Source organism: Chlamydotis macqueenii, chromosome 15 (assembly GCF_036417535.1).
Source record: "Chlamydotis macqueenii isolate bChlMac1 chromosome 15, bChlMac1.mat, whole genome shotgun sequence".
Taxonomy (NCBI): domain Eukaryota; kingdom Metazoa; phylum Chordata; class Aves; order Otidiformes; family Otididae; genus Chlamydotis; species Chlamydotis macqueenii.
Window position 1 is genome coordinate 2070321 of NC_141570.1, and position 24289 is coordinate 2094609.

A 24289-nucleotide genomic window follows, 5' to 3' on the forward strand; every position below is an offset into this window, starting at 1 on the left:
GAAGAGGCTGGGAGGGACAGCAGACAAGAAGGGTTACGCTGAGCCCAACTATGGCCCACCTAAGCCTGGTGACCTGTCCCCAGAAACCCCAGATGTTTGAAAAACAGCCTGGAGATGCTTCCCTTGCCCAGTCCCACCTTGCAGTCGAAAGCGGGATTTCCTGAGCTGAAGGCAACCGCTAGACTGCTGTTGGACCTGTCCTCTCAAGCTGTCGTGTTCTTTCTTGAGGCCATTTATACTTTGTCTCCACAGTTTCCTGTAGCAGTGAACTCCCCAAGTCACTTGTTGGAAAAACCACTTCCTCTTGGCCTAAAATCTGCTACCCAACAGCTTATGTGACTATTTACATGAGGGAGAGCAAATGCATGCGGGGGAAGAAGAGTTCACCATAAATACAGCAGGCTGGTGAAGACTATCCATGGGATGAACTCTTTTATGGATATTTTCATCCTGCTATTACGCCTGCTCCATCAATGTAATGAGCTAAAGTGGCTCAAAGAAAATAAATTATAATTCAGTGGGAAAGAAAGCTGCTCCTGTTCTCCTTCTCTCTCACGAACAGATATTCCAAGTCTCCTGGCTACTGGAAGGATTTCTAGGATTTCTGTTCAGGTTTAAGGCACACGGACTGGCCACTGGACTGTACTGGAGAGAGGAGCAGAGACAACAAACGGGCCATTAAGATACACGTACCTCCCGAAAGCTCCGTAGGTGTTCACTATTCTGAGAGGGTGGAACGAGGTGTTCATGACTTGTCTGGAGTTGAGCAGGTTTAAGATGACTGGCACGCTGAGATAAGCAATCAGGAGGCCGAAGGAGATGTTCACCACTTTGCGGATGTAGCAGCCTGTGTGGGACACAAAAGCAGAGCACAAGAAGGTGAATTCATCGCCGGAGATGGGCTCTGCTCCCCTGCCCGACCCCTCCACGGCAGGCGGGGCCCTGCCCGGGTGGCTCACAGCTGCTCTCAACTCTCGGGCCGGGGCTGACAAACGCTTCGCTGCCATCAGCCTGACCTCGCCAAGGGCCAAACGCTATCACTCCAGAGATCTGCCTTTCTCCAAATAGTCTGAGAAAGGGCTAAAAAGAAAAATGTCTAAAATGTAAGATTAATCATTGCTGTAATACAGGGGAAAGCACACAGCTGGCACTCGCACCTTGCTCAAAATTGCGCTCCTGGGCTGTGAGCCGGGCATGGAGCCCCTCCAGCTCCTCCCCACCGCCCCAGGCTCTCGCCACCCAGACTGGATTCTTGCATTTCCCTCCCTGTCGCTCACCAGCTCCGTTCAGACCTCATTTTCCTTTTGCCCAAATGCCTACTGCTTGTCGTTCACGTACGAGACGTGCGCTGCTTCCCCGGCGCTTTGGCATTCGGTTCGCGGGAGCAGCGCGGGCCGGGCTGGATGTCGGTCTGAGGAGACACCTACTGCCATCAGACAAATAAGCAGGGGTGACCTCTCAGGGGCTCCCACCCTTACGGCCGTTTTACATTTGTTTAACAGGAACAGCCAAAGGATCAGATTCAAAGCAATTGCACGCAGCTTTCCCCTTATCTCTGCGGGAGAGGGATGTTTGTTTGAACCTCTCGCAGAAGCTATTAATAATTGTTTAGTCTGAGAACACTTCATTTGACTTGGGAAGGAGCTGGCCAAGATGCCTCCCCTTGTCCCCTGCGCCGCTGCGAGAGCCGTATGAGTCCGTCGGGTGGTTTTTTTTCTCTTTCAGAGGGGCTGAACTGTCTGGTCTGTAATTAAAGAGCAGGTACAGAGGCAGAAGCCCTCCAGCACACGGGCAGCATCAGCATCTCCTCAGGTCACACGTTATGGCCACGCAGGGACCTTCAGCAGGTAGTGATCGTCATCAGGCCCTTGGGGTCACAGCTACTCAGTCATAGCGAAAAAGTGGAAAATAAAACCCCAAACCAAGGCAAGGATGGAGCAAGACTCGGGGAAGGAGCATGGGACACAAGCCAAGGGGATCTGGATTGAGCAGGCGGGAGCTGAGCGCTAGCGATGGGAATTCGAGGTCTCGGTAGGAATTACACACACACACTCCTCAAGGACGTGCCCAGAGCCTTGTAAAATCAGGTCACGAGGGGGGCATGGCCGGGTACCCTCCTGTCTTCTGCTCTGGTGACCCAGGGGTGAGGACTCCTCGCAGCCTCTTGCCACACAGCCCATGAGCTCAACACCCCCTGCTTTGTTAGCAGAAAAAATATGTAGAAATCCAAATTCACCCAGAATATTGCAGATATACGCTACCCTTCACTTCCAGATCACACCTTTTAACAGCCCACAGCAGGGACATGTCCACTCTCCAGAACGGTGGTATGTATGGACGGCTCTCCTTGCTTGGGCACGTTTTCTGGGGAACATCACAGAAAAGGAGCAAGTTCCTCCAAAAAAGGCTCCACCTCCCCCTCACGGTGACACACCGAGTGCCAGAGCAGAGATGCCCTTTGGCTTCTCCTCCAGAAAGGAAGGCGCAACCTGAGTGGTGTTTGGGACTGGATGTAAAAATAGAGTTGGTAGGAAAGCTCTGGGCTCTCACAGCCTCTGAAGCAAAGCTACTGGAGGGGAAAAGCTATTAAAAGATTTATTCCAGCAAAATATGTAAGATAGGAGACGTAGAAAGTTTAATGAGACTGCACTGGCCTGCTGGAACTAACGCTCCTGATGGATCAGCTGTGCTTCTCAGTAGAGGAGAAAGGACTGGAGACAGATGCTGCAGCTTGTTGACATTTTTCATTCTTCTGACAGACGTCTGGTGTGTTTAAAAACGAGCACGTGATTGCTGTTGATATTATAGGCAATTTGTTGCTTACATGCGGTTTATGAAAACGCTACAAACACAACTCTACATCTGTTACACAGCCCCATGAAGAATATCCCAGTGTTGCTTCTGCAGGCGATCGGCTGGAACGGGGCCGCAGGAAAACTCCCTTCAGAAGGAAACATCGGCCACGCTGATCCCTTTTGTGCAGTGACAAAACCCCTTGTGTTTGGTTTTCCATATCCACGGCATGAGCAGGAGTCACCTCCTCCCTGCTCTGGGGTGCTCGCTCCCCGCCGTGGCAGTGCCCACGCTGCCAGCCGTGGCCACCAGCTCCTCTCGCCTTCTCCAAGCGGGACGCTGAACACGGAACAGCTGCTTTCCCAGCAGCCCACCCAGGTTTTCTCCAGAAGGAGATAACAACCTTCGAGACAAGGACACCAAACCTCGTGCAACTTTTTCCTCGCTCCGGGAATAACTGGAATAACTCACCGTATCGCAGGGGAAGCTGCTCCCCGGTTGCCTCTTTGAGCTGCATCTGCGCCAGCCGCTGCTTCACCCCTCCTGGCCTGGAGCTGAAGAGGAACCCTAGGCTGACGTCGTCGAAGCAGGCGATGCTGGGCACCATGGTCAGCCAGTTGAGGAAACTCAGATTCCCACTTATGATCAGAAGCACCTATATGGGGAAGAAGGCAGCAGAGGGTGTTGCATCTACTTACGTGCCAACAGAAAAATGTGGGGATGGAAACGCCGGATGGATTTTAGCACCCTAGCACCTACCTCGCTGATTTTCCATGACTGCAACAGTGATGGCAAACCTGTCCCTCCCCGCCCAGGCCACAGCCCAAACGTACCCCCCAGCTCGCAACGCGCACTCTGCCCTTGCCCTCTGCAGCAGAACCGTCAGCCACGGCGTGGTGACGGGATTGCCACAGGGCTCCCGGGACCGCACAGCGGCTGGGCCCAGGGAGTCGGCCGCTTCCTGCTGACGCCTATTTACTGGGGACAGCAACGCTCCTGAAACGCTTCAGGAGGAAATACTGGAACTGCTAATTAAAGAGCAGCATTAAATATAGATGTGTGCATTTTTAAGAGGCTTTTTTTTTTTTTTAATTTTAGCTTTTATTGGTCATTTAGGAGAACATCTTGCATGCGTAAGGCAGAGAAAGTGGAAAAATTTGTGAGCCTTTGGAGGAGTCTCCATAAATACCTGTACACATCGGGAAAGGCTTTTTGTAGGCACACGTTGTTTTTTGTCTCATAGGAGGAGCCTTCTTGCCATCCTCCAGCAAGTCCTGATGGGCATCCAGCAACCATCCTGGGGCACGGCCTGGTTGGCCATGGTCATGAATCACATCTCCACAGCACGTGCCTTCATTTTGCCGCTGTACGATATCACTTCCCCACCGCGTTCACACCTCAGCCATGGGGAAGATGCAGGTGAACCCCTGCTCAGGGCACGTGCCGACTCCCCCCAGAGCCCTTCACGAGAGCTTCATATAAACCCGAACGCACAGAACCATTTCTGCTTCCTCACAACTGTTGTTTTAAATTTCTAATTTTTAACCCAAGAAGAGATCGCCGCCAGCTCGACCTTGCTGACACCCAGACTGGCACCAGAGGCAGAACCGACGCTGTGAACTTGCTCCGATGCTGGCAAAGCAACGCCTTGAATGAAGGCAACCCCAGGGCGGTGGCTGAGAAGACACATCTGGGTTTCCCTGGAGCTGCCCAGCCATCGCAGCGGTCACAGAGGAAAGTGTTAGGAGACGCTTAGCATGCTGGCATAAAACAGGAACCCAGGCACACAAAGAAGCGAAAAGCAGCCGATGCCTGCTGGGACTATCTGAGTTTTGAGGCCGATTTGGGTTCTTGTCCCATCAGTCACATTACTTAGGATTTAGCACTAATTTACTAGCTGTTCCTCAGACATGTTAGAACAAAAGAGGCGGAAAAAAAGAAAGAAAAGAAAGTAGCCTCATCATCTTATCCATAAAAAATGAAGGTTATAAAGCTGACAATGTATTACATGTTGAAAAATAATGCCCTGATGTAACAAAAAGTCATTTATTTTTCAGCCTTCAGACCGGCAAATGAGAACCTCCTCACCTTCCAGCCGGGCTGAAAGCTGTAACCTTGACTGGCACCACGATTATTTTACTTACAGAACACTTCTCCATTCACACAGCTGAACTTTATCCTCCCATGAACTGTCTACTCACAATTTTAGCATGCGTGGTCAAGGAAGACTTTCAAGACAGCGCAAGACCAAACATGTGAACCCACAAGGTCCCCAGCATCCCACTGCAGGCAGTGTTCACACTCCTCTTGGTGAACCAGTGATGAAGCTTTTGGAAACCCTGAGGAGCCGCAGAGGCTGAAGGGCAGACCCAAGAGGCACAGCTGAAGTTCTCTGCTGCTCCTCCAGCCCATGTCGCGCCCAAGGACAGCAGGTCTCCGGAGGAAACCCAGCTGCCTTGAAGAGCTGACTCAAGTCCAACGCAAGAAGACTCCCTGGGAACTGGAGACCACCACAGACTTCCCACTCCCGAGCCACCTTTGGGTCTCCCTTCTCTAACATACACAAAAACCCAACAACGAACACCAAAAAGCTACACCTCAAGCAAAGAGGAAATCTTACCGAACCTTGCAGGTTCTCCTCTGGCCAGGATGACAAAAGCTCAGACAGGTACCAGCAGATACCAACCCCATGTAGCCTCTGTCATGGTAAAACTTCCTCCAGCGCAAGACAGACCACACCACAGCAGGTCTTTGCCTACATCCTGGGACGTCTGGGAATGCTGCAGTATCTTCTGTACATATTTCTTCATGCTGCCCTTGGCTTTTACAGAGGTGTCTCTTGACCTCACTCAGAGGTCTCCGATCTCTGCCAGGGCTTGTTCAAGAGCAAGGTCTCCATGGCAGTGCCAGCCGTACGGGTGGGAACGTGGAGATGAGCCCACCACCGTACTTCACAAAAAGCGCACACAATTTCTTGTCAAGGGCTTTGGGGCGTTACCTGGGGGTTTGCTGGTGGGGTTTTGTCACACTCGTGTAACACGGGGAGGCTCCAATCGCAACGTGGACCCATTTAGCTCGGACTTCCCAAAACAGATGGTAAGAGGAGAGTTCCTGTCCTGGAAAAAGCTAAAGCTAAACATACCAAAGTCAGATCAAAATTGGGATGTATTACAGCCGTGTTACGGGCAGAGAGTGGAAGAATTTTGGCACCTGATTCTTCTTTCAGCAACGCTCTCTGGGGATAGCACCTTAAAGAAACTCTCCGCAGGGAGTCTGGCGGCAGAACCTGAAATAGGACCTGAATTCCCAATGACAAATCCAGCGTCTCAATTACAAATCCTCCCCCGAAACACCCGTGTGCCCAAACGTGGGTCCCCGGAGTTTCCCTACGGTTTATCCCGGAGCGCCCCCATCCAGTGTGCCCTCTCCTGCCCCGAAACAGGCTCGCCATCGTGCTCGCTCTCTCGCCCGAAAAAATAAAGAGGTGGTCTCCCCAACTGCTATTCCACGACGCAAACATCACCAATGCAGGCACAATCTTGGCCTGAGGACTTTCAGTCAGTGTTCCGTTAGAAAGATGCATGGTTTCTCACTAAGCACAACAAATAAATGTTAAAAACATGTCATTTCATATTTTATATGACTGGCACCGTTTTTTAAAATACAGTGATTTGCAAGTTACAGCTTTCAAAGCCCCAGCAGGACCCTTCGGTAACAGTCACATCATCCTAAAAAAAATGGGAGATCTGACCAATTACAGTAACAAAAGTCCTAGCCGTTACTTAGTTAAAAAAATAATTACTTACTTATCCTGAGTTGGATAATCATCCAGAATTATGAGAGGAAAAAAGTATTTAAATCTGAATTACACACACATGTTAGGTCCTTGAACGTAACACGTTGTACTCGGGGTTTGGCGCTCCCCCGTTGACCTGAATGTGATTTAGCTCCATGCATATTAATCAGCCTGACCTCATTAACACACTGATCCTTTTCGGATTTGATTTGCCATAACACGAAGAAACCAGCTCTGCACTTTGCCATTTCTGCCGGGGCTCGTTTACAGTTGCGGACGGCGTCGCTGGGTGGTCTGTGGGAGGGTTTTCCAGTAGTGATTCACCTCTTTTTATTGCTTGGAAGTCAGAAGCGAGATATCTGATTTCCACCAGCCCTTGAAAATCAGGGGATTCAAAAATAATACAGGTTTGGCATTTTCTGGTCTGTGGGTGGAATCACGTACCCGACACGTTTTTAACTTCGGTTATTCCCACCGAGTCTCGATGCTCACGCCGGCCGCCGCGACTGCTGCCCGGGCACCGGATCCCGACACGGGTTACTACGACCCCCTGCCCGAGGGGGGCTAAGTGCCGTGAACCCCTCACCTTGGCAAGAATAAACCTCAAAGGACCTCCCGCTTGAAAGCCAATTAAGAAGAAAACTGATAATTTTTCGAACGCGCTGACGGGCGGCTGTCCTAGTGAATGGTTTCATGGCTGTTTTTGCACGAGGCGCATGTTATTTGATCGACGTGTCCGGCCGGCATTGAGGGTGAAGCTTTGCCAGCTGAGCAACTGGTCTCTTCTGCAGTTTAGTGGATCCTTTGCGATCCAAACCAGTATTTGCCTTGGCAGGCAGCTCACATTCACCTAAATCCTTCTTTTTCTGCATGAAAGCTCCCACGCCTCCGTGTCCTGCTCGCCCCGGCCCGGCGGAGCGGAGCTGCGCCGGTTCCTGGCGGGAAGGTCAATTTGACGTGAATTTCTTGGGGCAGCGAGGGCAGAGATCTCCGAGCGCTCGCCTCCGGCCCCGCGATCTGTCTGCGGTGCACACCAGATTTGGGATGAGCCACTAAAATTCCCAAAGTCCTACTCCACCCACGTGCAAAGCATGTGTGTGGGTGCTGGACCTCCTCCGCACCCACATTTTGGGGACAAGGACACCAAACTCCTCCAGGAGCTGGTGCTGCTGGCCTGGCAGAGCACCGAGAGCACCGCTGCTCCTTCCCCATCGGCCGCACGAAGAAGGAGAGTTTGCTGCACACACCTCACAGCGATTTCGGCCCTCGCACCACGCCAGGCCCGGCCCTCCTGTGCTCCTACCACGGAGATGCCCCAGCCGCGTCTCCGGATCTCCACCCTCCGGAGCTCCGCGGCGGGGAACGGGCTGCGCCCTCCCTGCCTCGGGCTTGGTTTGGGCCTACTGAGCGTCCTTCTCTCGCCGGACAATATTTAAATGCGTAATTATAACAAACAGATGGTATCAACCCCTGTGGTGATTTTTAAAAAATTTTTATTAAAGCACAGTATTAATCACGGTAATTGGGTAGGAACTTTAAGGTTATAAAACTACAGCATGTCTAATGAGCGCGCTCCTTATAGGAGGAACTGAGGTTTTTAATCTAATAATGTCAGTTTTATGGATTATGACTGGAGTTTTATGAAGTGTGATATGAAATACTGTGGATTCATGGCTCTCACCGGATTAATTTGGAAAAGTAGTTTTCCTGGTTCTAGGCCCAAAAACAATTATTCCTTACATTTCTGTCCCCTGTACTGTTACCAAACCCCTCTCACAGAAAACGGGCACCTACACTACACCCATAACTTTTTTACAGGTTAGACTTCTTTGTTTGGCTGGGTTTATTTTTTTTTTTAAATCACAGATTGATACGAACATACAGTAGGTAGGAGAAGCTCATATTCTGTGTAGCAGACTGTTTATTTGTCCAGAAGGAACAACAACGGGCTGTAAAATCTGAAACACGGTTAAGGGCCGGCTGGGACTCGTAGGCTCCGTCTGAGCACAGGACACCGTCATCACCAGCACTGGAGCTTTCTAGTGTGAAGGTTTTGGCACAGAAGAGCCAAAATTGGGGTGCCCGCAAGAACTATAATTTATTTAAAGAGAAAAATGTAGAATCAGGGGGCTGGAAGAGACCTAAAGAAGCCATCTAGTCTTTCCTCCACCCCAAGGCAGTCTCGTCTGCACCATAGTGTGTTTGCCCAAACTCTTCCTAGAAGCCTTGTTGAGTGACAGATCCAGGCCCTTGGCCTTCCCACACTACCTGCTCCACCGTCTTTACCGTCAATAAATTATTCCTAGTAACTCTGAGTCTTCCTTGACTTCCTTCCCATGACCCCTTCTCTGCTCACTAGTATTGAAGGCAGTCTGTTCTCCTCCATCTGCAACAGCCTCTCACATCGGTGAAAACTCTCCTCTTGCCCACTGCCTCTTCCCTCCCAGTAATGTTCTAGTTTGGATTAAACGATCCCAGTTGGTCCAACGCTGCTTATTCTCACCATCCTCTGGATTTTCTCCAGCTGAGACCTATCTTTCCTGGAGGGAATGCCCAAAAGTGAGTCACTCTTTGCCCCAGCCTTACCAGCAGCAGAGAGCAGGAAGGACTTCCATGCTCAGAGCACAAAGAATTTCTGTATTCCCGCAGGACGCTCGCCCTTTCTGCAACGGCGCAGCCCCGCCGACCCGACCGCATTGCCAAGACTACTCTGAATTCTCGCCGTGTGCACCAACGCATTGCCGGTCTCCTCTACCTGCGCGTGGTCTGCTGGTATCAGACATCGCTACTGGAAACCCTGAATGGATTTCACCAGAGAGGCCCCGGGGAAGCCCCCTCGATAAATCCTTCGCTCCACAGCGAGCCATTGACAACTGCTGAATGGACTTTCCAACCCGTTTTGTCTGCCAGACAGCATTTCGTGCTCCTTCCAGACCCCGTTCTCTTGGGTTGTTTATGAGATTTTATGTGAAACAGTTTCAAAAGCCGCAGTAAAAGCATAGATTGTTTATCCTCTATTCACGAGCCTTGTTTTGTCAATGAAGGGAAGACGACTGCTTTTACACGGTCTGCTCTTGGCAAAACCATGCTGGCTGTAGTTATCTCCCTTGGTTTTTGGAGGTATTCAGAAACGGCCGATTTATCATTTTTTTCCCGGTATTTTTCCAGTAATGGCTCTGTAACATCCTGGCTCTTCCCTTCCTCTTTAGAGGACAGGTACTTTATTAGCTCTTCTCTGTTCTTTCATTACTTCACCTATGTTCTATGAATTCTCAAAGATCATCACTAACGCTGACAGGACTTCAACAACCAGCACACTAACAGCCCTAGGGTAAGATTTCCTTAGGCTCAGATGATTTGAAAAGACCTAACTTAGCTAAGTATTCTCCAGCTCGCCCCTGCTTGCGGTTGAGGTCATCCTGCTTTGTTACTGGTATTAATTACACCAACAGCCACGTGAGATGTGACCTTTTAGTGGTGACTGTTAGAAAAAAAAGGCACTAATCATTTCAAGACAAAACACAGAACAAATTTATCAATTAAAAAAATAGAATGTAGAAAAACCAAAAGTAAATGTCCTTCGTCGCACACAAAATAAACAACTGTTTACTCACACCGTGCTAGTGAAAGCTGGAGAAAAAAGAGCCCGGCTTGTCTGTGCGCTGTAAGAACTGCGGCACCCGGGTCCCAGACGGATCTCCTCATCGCAGATCCCCTGAGCCGCATGGGATCAGCTCAGCTGGCTGGGACAGCGAAGGCTCGCTCCTCCTGCAGGACCTGCTGCTGGATCTCCAGAACTTAAGAACGCTCCTCAATGAACTCTGTGTGCCACCAAGGAAAGAGGAAATCAGTCTTTTAAGCTGGATCCTTAGGAAGGAGCAGATGCGTGGAGGAGCCCACCTCGGCACCCGAGAACGTGTGTGCCCCACGCAGAGGGGGACAAATCCCAGTGGTACAGGTGACACCAAGTGAAAGGGAGATTTGCCACCACCCACCTCAATCTGTTTGCCCCAGGATGCGTTGGGGACACTTCATCGCCCACAGTCTCTGTGCCATCTGTGCCAGGGATGGATCTTTAAAAAGAAAATACCAGTGTTTGCCGAACGGGCATACATTGCTTTGGTTTTGGTTCAGCAGATAACTCTGCTCTTCTGAAACCCGCAGCCCCGCCGTCAAAGAATCTCCCACTCGTAGGACAAGCTGAAACTCCTAACATCAAAGGTTGGCCCTTCCTGTAAGAGATAGGAAGGACAAGCCTCAAAAGCCAGATTTGATTTTAATGTGCCTCCAGTTACTTGTGTACCGTGAAAACACAGCCTCCCACAAAGAAAAACAGGTCATCGTTCCCCCATCTGGTTTCAGTTTGAAAAATACTTATATATGTAGTTTTTACCAAAAGTTATTGTAGGCACGGGCAAAAAATTCCCATTAAATGACAACAGCAAGAACACTTATAATTTTCCCTTATTATTAACTTAATCTCCTGTTAACTTCTTGATTCAATATCTGTATGAGGATTTAACCTCTGCTTTGCAGAGCGCTACTTAGTGTGGAAAAATGCACAGGGAAACAACGACCTTTGTCCGCTTGCTCTCTTTTAGACAGCAGAAAAAACGATTTTGTGACTCCCACAGAAATTCAGAAGCTATTGGAAGTACCAGGAGAACAAGGAGCTAAGTCAGTTGTGCCGGTAAGATGAAAAAGAAGAACGTGGCTTGACTTGGGTTTACTCTCGGACACGCAGTCCATTAGGTGATCTCAGCTTAACTCACGCTACAAAACGCAGCCCACGAGACAAAGCAAACTCCCTTTCTCCATCCCTCACCTGACCTCGGGACACCTGGACGCTCCTCAGAGCCCTCAGCCCTGCGTTTCCCACAGGAGCGGAAGCCCCTCCCCAGCTCGCTGGGAATACCGCGGAGTCAGGAAATGGCCCGAATTCAGTAGCCAAAACATGATTTCATAGGGGAAGGCTGAGCGCTTCCTTCCCACAAGATGACAGGAGAGAACCCACATATTATTACCACATTTAATACAGAAATAAGAAAATAACAAACCTCGCGAAGCCCCTTGCACAGTTGCACACAGGCTGTGCACCTCTAGTCAGTGGGGGGCCGCTGGGACACGACCAAAGGGACGCAAACGATTCATTTAGAGCCTGAGGAACTAGCTAGAACTCAAAGCACTGCATAATTCACGTGCTATATACACATTTTTGTTTGACTGGGTAGCTGTGGCTCCTCACATTTATCCCTGAAAAGCAGAGGTCAGTATTTAAAATATTTCTACGTACTTGTATAGTTGGAGACTCCCCTGAACATGTAACTGTAGAATGCAAATACCGAGGAATAAAATAACTATTGAGGAATAAAACAGCTATAGATGCACCAGTGCAGTCGCGCAGCAATTTCAACTCAAATTTCTCCCTGAACTGAGTCAGATTTTGACAAATTACAAATCGCACCGTAAGGCTTCCGCCATCCCCTGGTCTAAAGTTACAAACAGCTCTGCGCCAAAGCGACAGGGACCCAAACCCCTTCCACTCCTGGTACACACCCCACATTTGTTCTTGATCTAAACGTGAAGCAATATAAACGTCTCGCGCCCCCCTCGTCTGTAATTTGTAGCTGTATGAACCACCTACTGCGGTTCCCACTGATTACGGGATTCGACCGCCGAGCATCGCTATGGAGAAGCTCAACTTCCAGATTTCCAATGGAAAAAAGCTAAAGAGAAGCAAGAGTGTGAGAGAGGAGCGATGATATATTTTTATACACATATAAATCTCACGTTCTAGCCCTCCACCTGACTTCCAGTGATGAGATGTCCAGATATGAATGGCTACTCAGAGCAGGCTGCCCCTGGGATGCTGGGATACCCAGGGATGCTGGGATACCCAGGGATGCTGGGATACCCAGGGATGGTGCGATGAGAGACAAGTCCAGTGCCAAAAGGGTTAAACTCACCTTCTTACATTTATCATGCAGCCCAAGATGCTGCAGTAAGCAGCCTTATTCCAGGAAATTTTATACATTTAACTCGATTACCAAAGTACTGGGTGTGAATTTAGGATTGGCTGCTCGCTTTGGGTCTGAAACGCAACCAGGCTCCTCCGGTCCCGCTCCTGCCGAGCTGAGATACGTCTGCGAATTACTGACTTTGACACATTTATTCTGCTCCGAAGCTTTGTTATGTAAAATACCTCTCGGTGTTGCTTGATCCGCTCAGTCTTTTGCTGGAGGCTACGGTGTTCCACATTAATACATTACAGGCTAAATAACTGCCGAAGGACTGTTTATGTAAGTGTTGGACCCGTATAAAATGAAAGCATAATTGTACAGAAGGAAGGAATTTTTTGCTACTCTGCTCTGAATTATCAACATCTTTCCATCCCTGATGGTAAAGTTACTTCCTAAAGGGGAAAGCTGTCACAAAGACACTTAACAGCAAAAACCTTTCAACACCTTATTTATTCTTTTACTAAAGGCCAAAGAGCATTTTCATGGACCAGCAAATCTCAACGAGCTTTCCAGCATCATCTGATGTTAGAGAGCCAATTTCCGATAATTTCTCCCTGATTTTACACCAATTTGCTCCATAAAGTTGACTTTAGTGGCAGACTAAAGATGCTGTTTAGGAGAGGAAGGCAAGTCCAGATAAGACCAAGTCTTCTAAGTCTCGGACAGAGAGCTTCTCCATGGAGAACACATCAGCTCATGGAAAGAGGGCGGCAGAAGAAGGAGGAAGACCCTCTCCTACAGACCCTCAGCTTTTGAGCTCATACAGGGGTCACTCAGGAACAATTCTAGCTGCTAACCCAAACCAGCCCTGCAGGTAGGTAATATCCACGAGGTGCCGACTCAGAACACCAACCATCAGCAGAAGACTTGGCAGGTCACCACCAAAACTACTGTCGCTGTCAGGAGAAGGTGGAGCAGGAAGAGGCAGAGCTACCGGAGCGAAGAACCTCGTTGGTTTGTACCAGCGTGAGATCAGGATCTGGTCCCGATTCAGTCCCGAGAAAATCGCATTAACACGTAATTATGGGGCCTTGTGCAGACTCTGAAACAGGATGTAAAACCAAGTTCCTGATTACTCATGGTCGTAAAAGAAACCATGGAATTTTCTACGAAGCCCGGAGAAGCAGGATGCAGAAGATCTGAACCCAAACTCCACATCAGGTTGTTACAATCAGGGCACCGCTGCCCTTCCTGGCATCCCCGCAGCCCTGGCAGCCGCTCCCTCTGGCACAGGGCCACGGAGTGGCGATGTCCCACCGGTCCCACCACCAGCACAGAGCTCCAAACGCGCTGTTTGCAACACGCTTTAGGATCCATCCACAGGACAAGCGCTGCAGAAAACCAGAGCATTGCTCCCCCAGAGCACGCCTGGGTTTCTTCACTCAGCGCGAGAGCAGCGCTCGTTCCGATTAGCTCATTTCATCAATAAAGTCAAACAGCACGTTAAAAAATTTCTACATCTATTAACGGTCCAAGCGTTTCGCTAACCAGCTCCGTCTCGCTCATTAAAAATACTTTTTATAGCAAATACAGAGTCGAAGTCCAGCAGAAGTGCTCTGCTCACTGGTATCTCCAGATGTTGGTATCTCTTTATGTTGGAAAGAGCCCCACGCCACGCGCTCCGGAGGGACGTCGGGCTCTGCCCTCCATCTGCCTCCTCCATAGGGACAGCAGGTTGGAAAGGAATTTTTCCAATCAGAATTGGTGGATTCATCGAAGTATTACAAGATCCAGCTCTGAGCACCTTCCCTGGGAGCCCTGCTCCCATCCAGGTCGCTTGAAGACCATGGTCCCGCTTTGTGGGACACCATCAAATCACGCGGGGAGAGGTGTGTCCCGGGCGGCTTGCACGTCACCGCGGAGCTGCTGTGAAGCCAGGTGTGTCACTCGTGGAGCCAGTCAAACACAGGGTAAGGCAGATCAATGGCAAATGAGCCAAAAGCAGTTACCCGGCTGTAAAAAATGAGAAATTCTTCTTCTTTTTTCATTAGCACAGCAAGAAGGTCTTCGAGGGCAACAGCAGCGGGGTTTATCAACGAGCTCTCGCCTGTCTTGGGTAACAACCAGCAGCTGGTTTGTAATACCAAACCCAGCTTTCTACTGAACAGTGATTGAGGAACGCACCCGTGAAAAATTCCCTCGCAGCTTCCTTTCAAGCCGGTTTGCAGCTTGAGCTAGACACCTAGTAAATAGCGTTACAGCTTAGAAAAATAATCCTAAATATAACCGTGTCTTTTGGACAGCACTAGCTGGACTGGGCAGCGCTTGCCTAGTCAAGTTGTTCTGGGAGCATTTTACTGCAGGTTTTTATTTTTCCTCTCTGCTGAGGTCTGCTGCATACTCGGATATTAAGACATCATAAGAAAAATTCCAACACGGCAATTAATCATTAACTGTCATGGTTTTCCATAAGGTGCAAATTTAAGGTTATAAAACTGTCAAAAAGCTGAGCAGTTACACGGGCGGCTTGTGCCGCTGGCTGGATGCGCTCCTGGAAGGAGACGCAGACAAATACCTGCGGCGCCGGGGGCTGCAGCGCCTCGGGAGCAGCCGGGCCATTCCCGTGGGAAACCGCCCAGGTGCCGAGCGGTGGTCGTGGCGTGGTCCTGCACGGCTCAGGCCCCTGGATCTCCAGTCACTGGGTCGGTCCCTGCGAAACCACCCAGGGAGGTCGTTATTTGTGACGCAAGGTTCAGCAGGAGCTCGCTGGACGTCCTGTCCAGAGCCTGCGAGCGGCACCGGAGATGCCTTTGGGGAGCCATGGAGCACATGGCTCATCTTCCAGAGGACAGGAAACAAGGACACAATGTCAGATGGATGAATTAAGACGATGTGAGGAGGTGGGAAGCCCTCAGAGGAAATACTGCCTGTATTCGATGGATTATACATCCTCCTGAACGAGAGGACCGTAGGTCCATATTCCTAAGGAACATGGGACTAAGGAAAGTCACTTCTACATGGTGATGTTTTGAATTTAATAATGTGAGAAAAAAAAAAGTATAATGTCACTTACTCAAGTGGCCAAATTACAGCCCCTTAGCTTTACGCAGCAGCAGGGATGAAGAAGGCCTCACCAGGCATCCCCAGCACCTGGGTCGTTCCCAAAAGGCACACGGGTTTCAGGCACGGCAGGTGGCACAGGACCCAGACCCACGTACAAGCTCCACAGGGCCCTTCCCACCGGCTTCGACAGGACTGAGACACAGTGAGGACAACAGACGCCGTCCCATTTGCCATTCCTGCTTCAGAGCGAGCATTCTCTCCTGATACTAACACACAGAGAAAGGAGCAGTCAGCAAAAGCATTTGTCACCCTGGTAGAAACAACCCTTCCTTGAGGTCTATCCTGTTTTAACTGCAATCTGGAACAGGCTGTCCATAGGCATAAATCAATAACCCGCTCACAAATGACACGGCAGAGCACAGAACTCAGCGGTAATAAAGGCTAGATGATCGTCGAGTTATCAATAATAAAGTAGAACAGTATTAAGACGAGAAAGCAAAAGCCCTTTTTCCAGAACACCCTTTTCTCTGCTAATTAGGACATTCTTCACCGAGACGTGTGGTTCAAAATTCCCTCTGCAAGAAATGATGTGAATTAAGCCCTGCTCTCCCAAATCCTGGATCAGTCTGGAGTCACATGGAACTGTTTATATTCCTTGATTGAAGGAATGCTAAAGTACTTCTGGCGAAAACATTTCAATTCCCTTTCCACATACAGTCACTGCAGGCTCCTTTGAAATTCACTTTTTCTACAGTATTTAGACGTACCTAACAATTGCCAAAATAAGAGCAAACCCCGTTAGAGAAGAACATATCAGAAAAAAAACCGCTCCCATAGCAAAGTTTTTGCCTAGTGCCCATCCAGGACTTGCTAAAATTTGGATTAAATTGGTATTAAAGACAGAGCACGGGGAAAACAATGTTCTTTGGAATAAATTCAGATGGGCAGGCTGAGCAGCACCTCGAATCTCAGACAGCCCTGGCACCGGGGAGCGGGATCCGTGTTACGAATCCCTTTCAAAACAATTCAAACCCAAGGGTTTGGTCCAACCAGTTGTGGAGACACAGCAGCCAGCTGCAGAGCTGGATCGGGACTCCGCTCCCCAAATTCACTGGCACTTCAATCCCAGCCCAGACTCAAACTCATCTTTTCCGTTCAAAGTTAAAGGGAAAGGACACGACCACATCCGCAGGCACAGGGAAAACGCAGGGAACAAGCGAAGGAGATGTCACATCTGATCAGCTTGACACCACGGTGGAAAACACTGGTGGCTCCTCTGATTTATATCTTTCTGCAGCTACTTTCTTTGCCTCATTAAAGGACATAATTTCAGTAACTCTCAGCTCTTAGCAACATCTGCAGTAAAATATTTAACTTGGGTTGGCTACTCAGCGTCACTGAAAGCCAAGGCTGGGTGTATTTCCAGATCCAGGATGACCTGGATTTTTCCAGCAACCCAACCTCTCGCAGCACGTTCGGCGCTAACGCACGGACAGGCGCGGACCTGAGCTGCCGGCCGCGGGCTTCTGCAAGCTCAGGAGAAATAGAAAACAGTTGTGGCGTGAAAACGCACCGAGAAAATATAATCTGGTGCCTTCTTTGGGGCTGGTTGCCATTTGATTTTAATAAAGAAAACCCACAAAAGCCTCAGGGATAAAAAACCAAAGTACTGAATGTAAAAATTTTCGGGGAAATGCTATGTTTAATGAAAAAGAGGAGAAACCAGAGGAAAGCGCAGAACAGTTACGGTGCCTGAGCATCTCCGGCGGTGGAGAGCCTTTGCAGCGGCAGAGCACCGGCCGCTCCCCGCCGCGCTCGCCCCGAGCCGTTCCCTCCGCTGTGTTCGAAAACGGGGTGAAAATTGTGACAAACACACGATGTAGCCGGCCAGCTCGCTGACACATTGCGCTGCGTCTTTCGAATACGAGATGCCCAACTGGTGGACATACAGCCTTCGTTAAATTTTCCGAGGCCAAAAGAAGAAGGAGGGAAAAATGGCATTTTACTTACGTCGCAGAGGGCAGCTGAGCAATCCCCAGGCTGTCAGGGGCAGGGACTTAAATAAACGGCAAATGAAATGTACGCTGGGCAAAACCAGCTACGTTAAGAAAACACGAACGTGTTAAAGAACACCATTTTCCCCGCCATCTGCAGCAGTTTCTTTTCAGTCTTGGGGCGCCTCGCTTGTAATTTAGGTTACAAAGGGAACGAGGTGTAAATTATGGAATGATTATAAAAAAGGAGAACCTTCAGCTCCCCGAGCAGTTCCCTCTACACAAGACCAAACCATGCCTGAAGATGGCTGGCTGATGGCGCCGGGGAGGACGGGCAGAACCAGGGGGACCAGGACGCTCAGCATTGCTCCAGCCTCGCTGGAGGGGGGTGTTTATTTTATTTGTGTGCACATTTACCTACCTGTAGAAAACTGAAATGAACCCCCAAGACAGGAACTGATTGCATCCATTTAGCACTGGATGGGAGCAGCTCTGCTGTGAGGCCAGGCTGAGAGAGCTGGGGCTGCTCAGCCTGGGGAAGAGGAGGCTCCGGGGGGACCTCAGAGCGGCCTCCCAGTGCCCAAAGGGGGCTGCAGGGAAGGTGGGGAGAGACTCTTCAGCAGGGCCTGCTGTGACAGGACAAGGGGTGATGGTTTTAAAATAGGAGGAAGCAGATTCAGACTGGCCATGAAATGTTTTACGCTGAGGGTGGTGGAGCACTGGCCCAGGTTGCCCAGAGAGGCGGTGGATGCCCCATCCCTGGAAACATTCCAGGCCAGGTTGGCCGGGGCTCTGAGCAACCTGATCCGGTTGGAGATGTCCCTGTTCCTGGCAGGGGGGTTGGGCTGGGTGGGCTTTAACGGTCCCTTCCCACCCAAACCATCCTGTGATTCTGTGATTTAAAAGAAGTGAAAGCCCTGTACTTAGGTTTGCAGAGGAAGACAGAAAGGATAAGGTGCTCTGAAGGGACAGATGCAGAAGAATAAAATCGTGTGCAATTTATCTACTAGGTAGCTGCACACATGGCACATTACGCCTTCAAAAGCTGCCTTGGGAGCCCGTCTCTTGCCGGGAGCTTTGAAGGTCTCAACCATAAAGAGGTGAGTGCAGTGGGTATTTCCTGGCAGCATCGTACGACTTTTCCCAGCACAGATTTGGCCTGGGTCAGATGGGATCACATGAAATGTAGATCCCGGAGGATGCTGGAGAGGAAGCAGAAAATGCCACCCACTTTCAAGGTCACAGCTGCAAGGAGATCCCTGCTCATGCTGCTGCACTGATCGCTTACATATGAGATGAACCTCGGAAGAGGAATGAAAATATATGTCTATCACGATATTCCGGGAAGAGCCGTCGCCGGCCAGCCTTACTGCTGGCGGAGGAACGCTGCCGTAAGCCCTCGCATCGACAAGAACCTAACAGCAGCTGCTTGGTTATCAAGAGGAGACGCGCTCTTGGAAGAAAGCTGCACAGAGCGTGAGGTTTTCCAGCTCAAAATAATCTCTAGCAGAGGATGAAATACAGCTGCCTGTCTGTGAGTAAGTTCCTACGCTCTAAAGCGAGTGTGTGACTCATTCAACAAAAAAAACCCACGTGCATCAACACGGGCCGTGGGGCTGATTTTCAAAGGTTACTCATTATTCACCAGCAAATTAGATTTGTCAACAGACGGCGAGAACAAAAATTCAGCGATTCAAACAGCCTCATCCAGCAAAGCGGAATAACGAGCTCTTCCGAGCCAAGTGACAGCTAGGGTGACATTAAGACAGAAGAGGGGGAACAAGACACAGAGCAGAAGAGCCCAGAACTTGCCTGGTACTGGCTGGTGCTGCCGCAGCGGCGTTTGAAACGGCAGCGATCAGAAGGAGCAGGGATCTGAATAACCCCAGGCTGCTGCACGCCAGCGCGGAAAAGATGCAGGGAGCTGGGAAAAGACGCAGGTAGCATTGCTGGTCCAATTTTTCTGCATCATCAACATCGTGATTAGGGAAGGTCCTGGCTTGGGTGGGCATCTACATCCTGGACCTTCACCCCATGGACTTCAGCCCGACACTGTTCCGGGTAGTTTTCGTATGGCTTTGTAGCTTAATCTCTTCTGACAGTGAGAAGGAACCCTTACGGTTTCTGTAAACCAGCATGTTTACAAACGAGCGCCAAAGACAGAGCCGGGTCCAACGTGGCCCGCGAGCAGCCAGCCCCACCGCTGCAAAATTACACGACAGAGCACAGGACGTGCCACAAGGCATTAATCTCCCAACGCGCAATTTCAGCCTTGAAATCTCTGCGTGACAGATCCATGAGCAGCCCAGACATGACTGAGGGAAGTTTAACGAAGCAGCAAATTACAGCTCTGCCCAGGATTTTCCACCCAAGATACCACATAGGTATTTCCCAGTACTCACTCATCGGCAACTGTGGTCAGAGCAGCTCCCTTCTGGCGTCTTGTGGTGGCACCACTGCTGTCATGGTGCTGGTGGTCACGGGTCCCTGGGCCGCATCAGGGCACTGTCACCAGAAAACGGACAAGTGCTGCCAGTCCAACACAACAAAAAGGTTCTTGCGTGGACCCAGCGAGCTCCAAAGGAGCCCTCTGGTACGGGCTCGGAGATGTCTTGTGGGTGAGCCTGGTCCTGAAGACCCTCAGGGCTCCCTGTTTTGACCATGTCCTGGGCAGGAAATGGTCATTGGCCTGTGAGCTCATGAGCATCCATGATGAAACCATGAACATCTGGGACTTCTCTAACGTTTCACTTTCAGGATCTCCATGTGCTTTCCAAACTCAGGAGAGGAGAGATGCTGAGACACAGGCAAGAAGAGCAGCGGTGCGACACCGCACCTACGGAGAGAGGAGCTGGGAGCAGAGCCCGCCTGAGACACACGTCGGGGGATGCGCCCAGGAGGTCTGTGCTCAGTTACGCACTGCGCCAGTACTGCAAGGGAGGGAAAGCAGAACGAAGAGAGAAGCAGCAGAACCACCACGCACATCCCTGAAGCATCCTCCGACCAGGGCATCCCCACCGCAGCACGGCCGAGAGCGCTGGCAGCCCGAGCAGCCAAGGAAAACCAACGCAAGAGCTCTTATCACAGTGCTGGATGCGTGTGCACTATTTCATCTGGCACTCCTTGGAGTGCTCATAATCTTTTCCTTTATGATTAATATTAAACAAGTCATATTCCTTATGGAATTTCCTAGCTGTGTCTGTTTATATTTTTCTCTACATCATAGTTAATATTTTAAGATCGTCTCTCTCTTTTTTTTCTCTTTTATTTCACATTCATATGTTTTTTCTCATTTTATAAATTAGGTTTCTTGTTTAGTAGTCATGACAACATCTGACTGTGGTGGTTACACCACAGCCTGGGGCTTTTTTTTTTTTTTTTCTTTTCTCCCCCTAAGCTGTCTTAGAAAAAATATCCTTTAAATAAATAGAGGCATAAAATGAAAGGGGCAAGTTCGGTACTGACTCCTCCCTTCCCTCCAGTGACCCACTTCAGGGAGACTTCCCAGCATGGTGGGTGAGGACTCATTTGGCTTCAATCCTGCAAAGTCTTATCCACTTAGTTAACTTCAATGGGAATACTCGGAGCACACCAGTGAAACACATATGTAAGTCTTTAAAACCCCGAGGCCTGTGCCTGAAAGGCAGAGAGCTGGAGCTGCCTTTTCCTCCTGGGCGTTGATCTTTGCACAACAGCTCAAGGGTTGCGGTGCTACGGGAGGGGGAGCACAGCGATGTGCCGCTCCTCGGGGGCGAGGATGGGGTGACTTCCATGGATGCTCTAGGTCAACATCATCTTCCGAACAGGGACCACACGGACCACCATCACACCGGCGACCGCAGCTCCTGCACAGCCACCCCACGGCTTCGGCATCTCTCTCCTGCTCCGGGCTCCCACCAAAACCCAGCGGCTGGAGGCAGCAGGACCCGCTAAAAGGCATTTTTGTGATGCAGGGAATAGCTTTTTTTAAAAAATGAACATTACATTTCAGTCTTTTAGGATGCTGGTAACCAGTAGCTTAGAAGGAATTTAGGCTTTTGAAAAAAAATAGGAGTGTGTTTTATTTTAGACTTCTCCCACGAGCACGGTAAATGGCGATGGGTTACGGATCTGTGTTTACCCATGGCAAGAGATAACGAGAATTCCACGGTGTGTTTTACATACTGAACATAAAATACCAATTACAGAGACGGCCCGCCACACTGAAAGCAACGCTGAATCGAGAGGAGGCAACGAGGAAAGGAAAAGGCCGGGAATTTCACAAAGGCAGATGAACCTTTAATACGGCAGAACCTCTGGGAGGCCTGAGACACTGAGTCCAGATGTTCAGAGGTCGACGTAACCTGACTCCAAGAAGGAAGAGGATGTATTTCTTAAAATTCCCTGTTGTGCTTTAATTTACTGCAGTCTTGCAGAGGACGCATGTGGTGATCACAGGTGGAGTTTCAGATTGACCATAAACATGAAGTTGGGGGCAAAAGACTTGAGCCGTTTCAGGTTTGGCTGCCAAGACGGTTGAGGTACAGATTTCCATGAAAACATCTCCCTCCCCTTCCCCTGCGCTCCAATAATCGGGAACAGGGGCCGGAGGAAAACCCTCCAGCAGAGACAACGCAGGCACCGGTAACTCTTTTTCCTGATGGCAACTGGGACCAGAAGCAGGCAACAGCCTGGGTAAAGGCTCTCCAGCTGATGACCACGTCTTTGCTGGGTGGAGAAGGGGAAGGGGGAAGGAAAAGGATGGTTGGCAACATTTCAATGCTCCAGTTCTTATCTGTGGTTACATTTTTTCTAAATAGCCCCAAGAAAATGATGTCTCTACTTCTTTAGGACCTCACTGTCTGCCCCCGAACACTTTGCGGGGAGGAAAGAAAAATCTTGGCCCCGTAGTGTCTCTGGCACCATCCCATCTGCCCACTGAATGACAGAGACGGAGCTGATTTGGATGCATTGGGTTTCAGAGTGCCCCCTCCCCCAGATCCTGACCCTTTTACCTTGGCGTCGCGCCCTCTGAGGTTTCTGGCCCGCAGTAACGATCAGCGTTTGATTAGCAGAACTGGCAGATTGGCTGTTGTTGCTACAGACGGATTTGCGTGGGGATTAGGACTGGTTTTCAAGGGTTGGCTATGGAATAAATGACATTATTGATGCAATAAAAGCAATCCCTGTCCCTTTCCCATTCTCCGTTCCTGCCATTCCCAACCCTGATCCAAACAAACAATGCAACGTGCTTTGTTTTTCCAGAGGAATTTTTAAAATTTATATTAATCACGTCCTGATTTTTCTACTGCCCCTGTGTTTCTGCATCTCTCCGCAGCAGGAGCTGGCAGATGCTCTAAAGCAGACCATGATGTGATGGCTGACTGGTGGATAAGAAAAGATTGTCCTTCCTTCTCTCCCAACCAGTTTCATGCTATAGGAATGTGAGGTTCAGCAAATCCCTCTTTTCCTAAACCCTTACTTTCCTCAGGAAGAATGACAGGCAGCAACCCGCCATCGCAAGGAGAAGGGCTCCTCCAAAATACCCGACCCTCTCCTCCGCTCTTCTCGCTCGCAAGGTGCACGGAATCAATCCACGTGCCCTACCAACCCCGCCTGCCATGCCACACAGCCCGTGCTCTGGCACTACACACTCCCAAACCACCCCAAGGATTTACTACTTATTCTGTGAGCTTTTCCGCTAGACTTTCTCCACGCTCCCATTGCGACTGGGAGACACCAGCGCTACACACGCCTAGATGTTTCCTCTAACATCAGCAGGAGTTCAGTAAACGTTTGTTTCAGACAAGGGAACCAGCTTTTCAAGCCTTTGGAGGGTTCAGCTCCTTGGATCTTTATTAGCTGCATGAATCAGCTGCATGGCTACCAGAAAGCCTCTGAGATTTTCTCTTTCATCTCTTCTCTCATCAGCACAAGTCACGAAAAGTGTTGACGTGATGAGTAGGGAACATTTTAGGCACTTGCCTTCTCATTCTTCGCAGAACTGGCACTGATCTAGGCTTTCTCAGCGCTTGCAAGTTTTTCTAATTAAAGCGGGGTGTAAATTTAAAGTGCCACATCTCTTCCTGAACAGCTCCACATGTGGACACCAAGCTCAAACCAAACCTAGGTTGCTCCTGTTTAGCTTAACCCACCTGCAAAGGAGGTTGCGTATGTGTGAAACGAGAAGTTAATCAGGAACACCTCCCGCGGACAGACAAACCGTCAGCGTGCTCCTGGGAGAGATGAAACGAAAAGGCGAGTCCCTCCAAGGAAAGCAAGAGAGGTGAGACCTCATGCTACAAACACCGCCCTGGAACAAGGCACTGCGGGGCTCGAGGCTCAGCTGGGCTCAGCCACCCACTCAGTTTACGGCAGCAAGAAAAACCCGTTACCCCCACCACAACGCCAGCCTGCCCCCAGGAAAGGGAAGGCGGGATTTGGGGTTTGCCGGCAATTCTCCAGGCAAGGATCACCACCAGCCACTGTGCAGCGTCTCCATCCCGCGCGCGGGTGGGCGCGCATCCCAGGAAGAGCCGGGCACCGCCGCCCGCGTCCAAGTCACTCATCTTGGCCAGCGTGGCAAACCAACCACAGCTGCTCCAAGAGCATCTTGCGCTAATCGGCGATTTCTGAGTCAGCGGCTCCAAAACCCCCAGTTTTTACAGGAAGATGAAAGCAATGAGTGACACAGGTTTCCTGCA

The 24289-nt window shown here is 50.0% G+C and overlaps 1 protein-coding gene across 1 annotated transcript in view; it reads right to left on the minus strand.

Moving 5' to 3' along the window:
• The window catches only part of LMF1 (lipase maturation factor 1), a 184867-nt gene that overhangs the window by 22609 nt on the left and 137969 nt on the right, over nucleotides 1–24289 (minus strand). The window contains exons 7-8 of the mRNA XM_086760184.1: nucleotides 3265–3448; nucleotides 694–847 (exon numbers count right to left, since the gene is read on the minus strand). Of these exons, the coding sequence (XP_086616310.1) occupies nucleotides 694–847; nucleotides 3265–3448 (338 nt within the window). The remainder of the gene's footprint in view (nucleotides 1–693; nucleotides 848–3264; nucleotides 3449–24289) is intronic.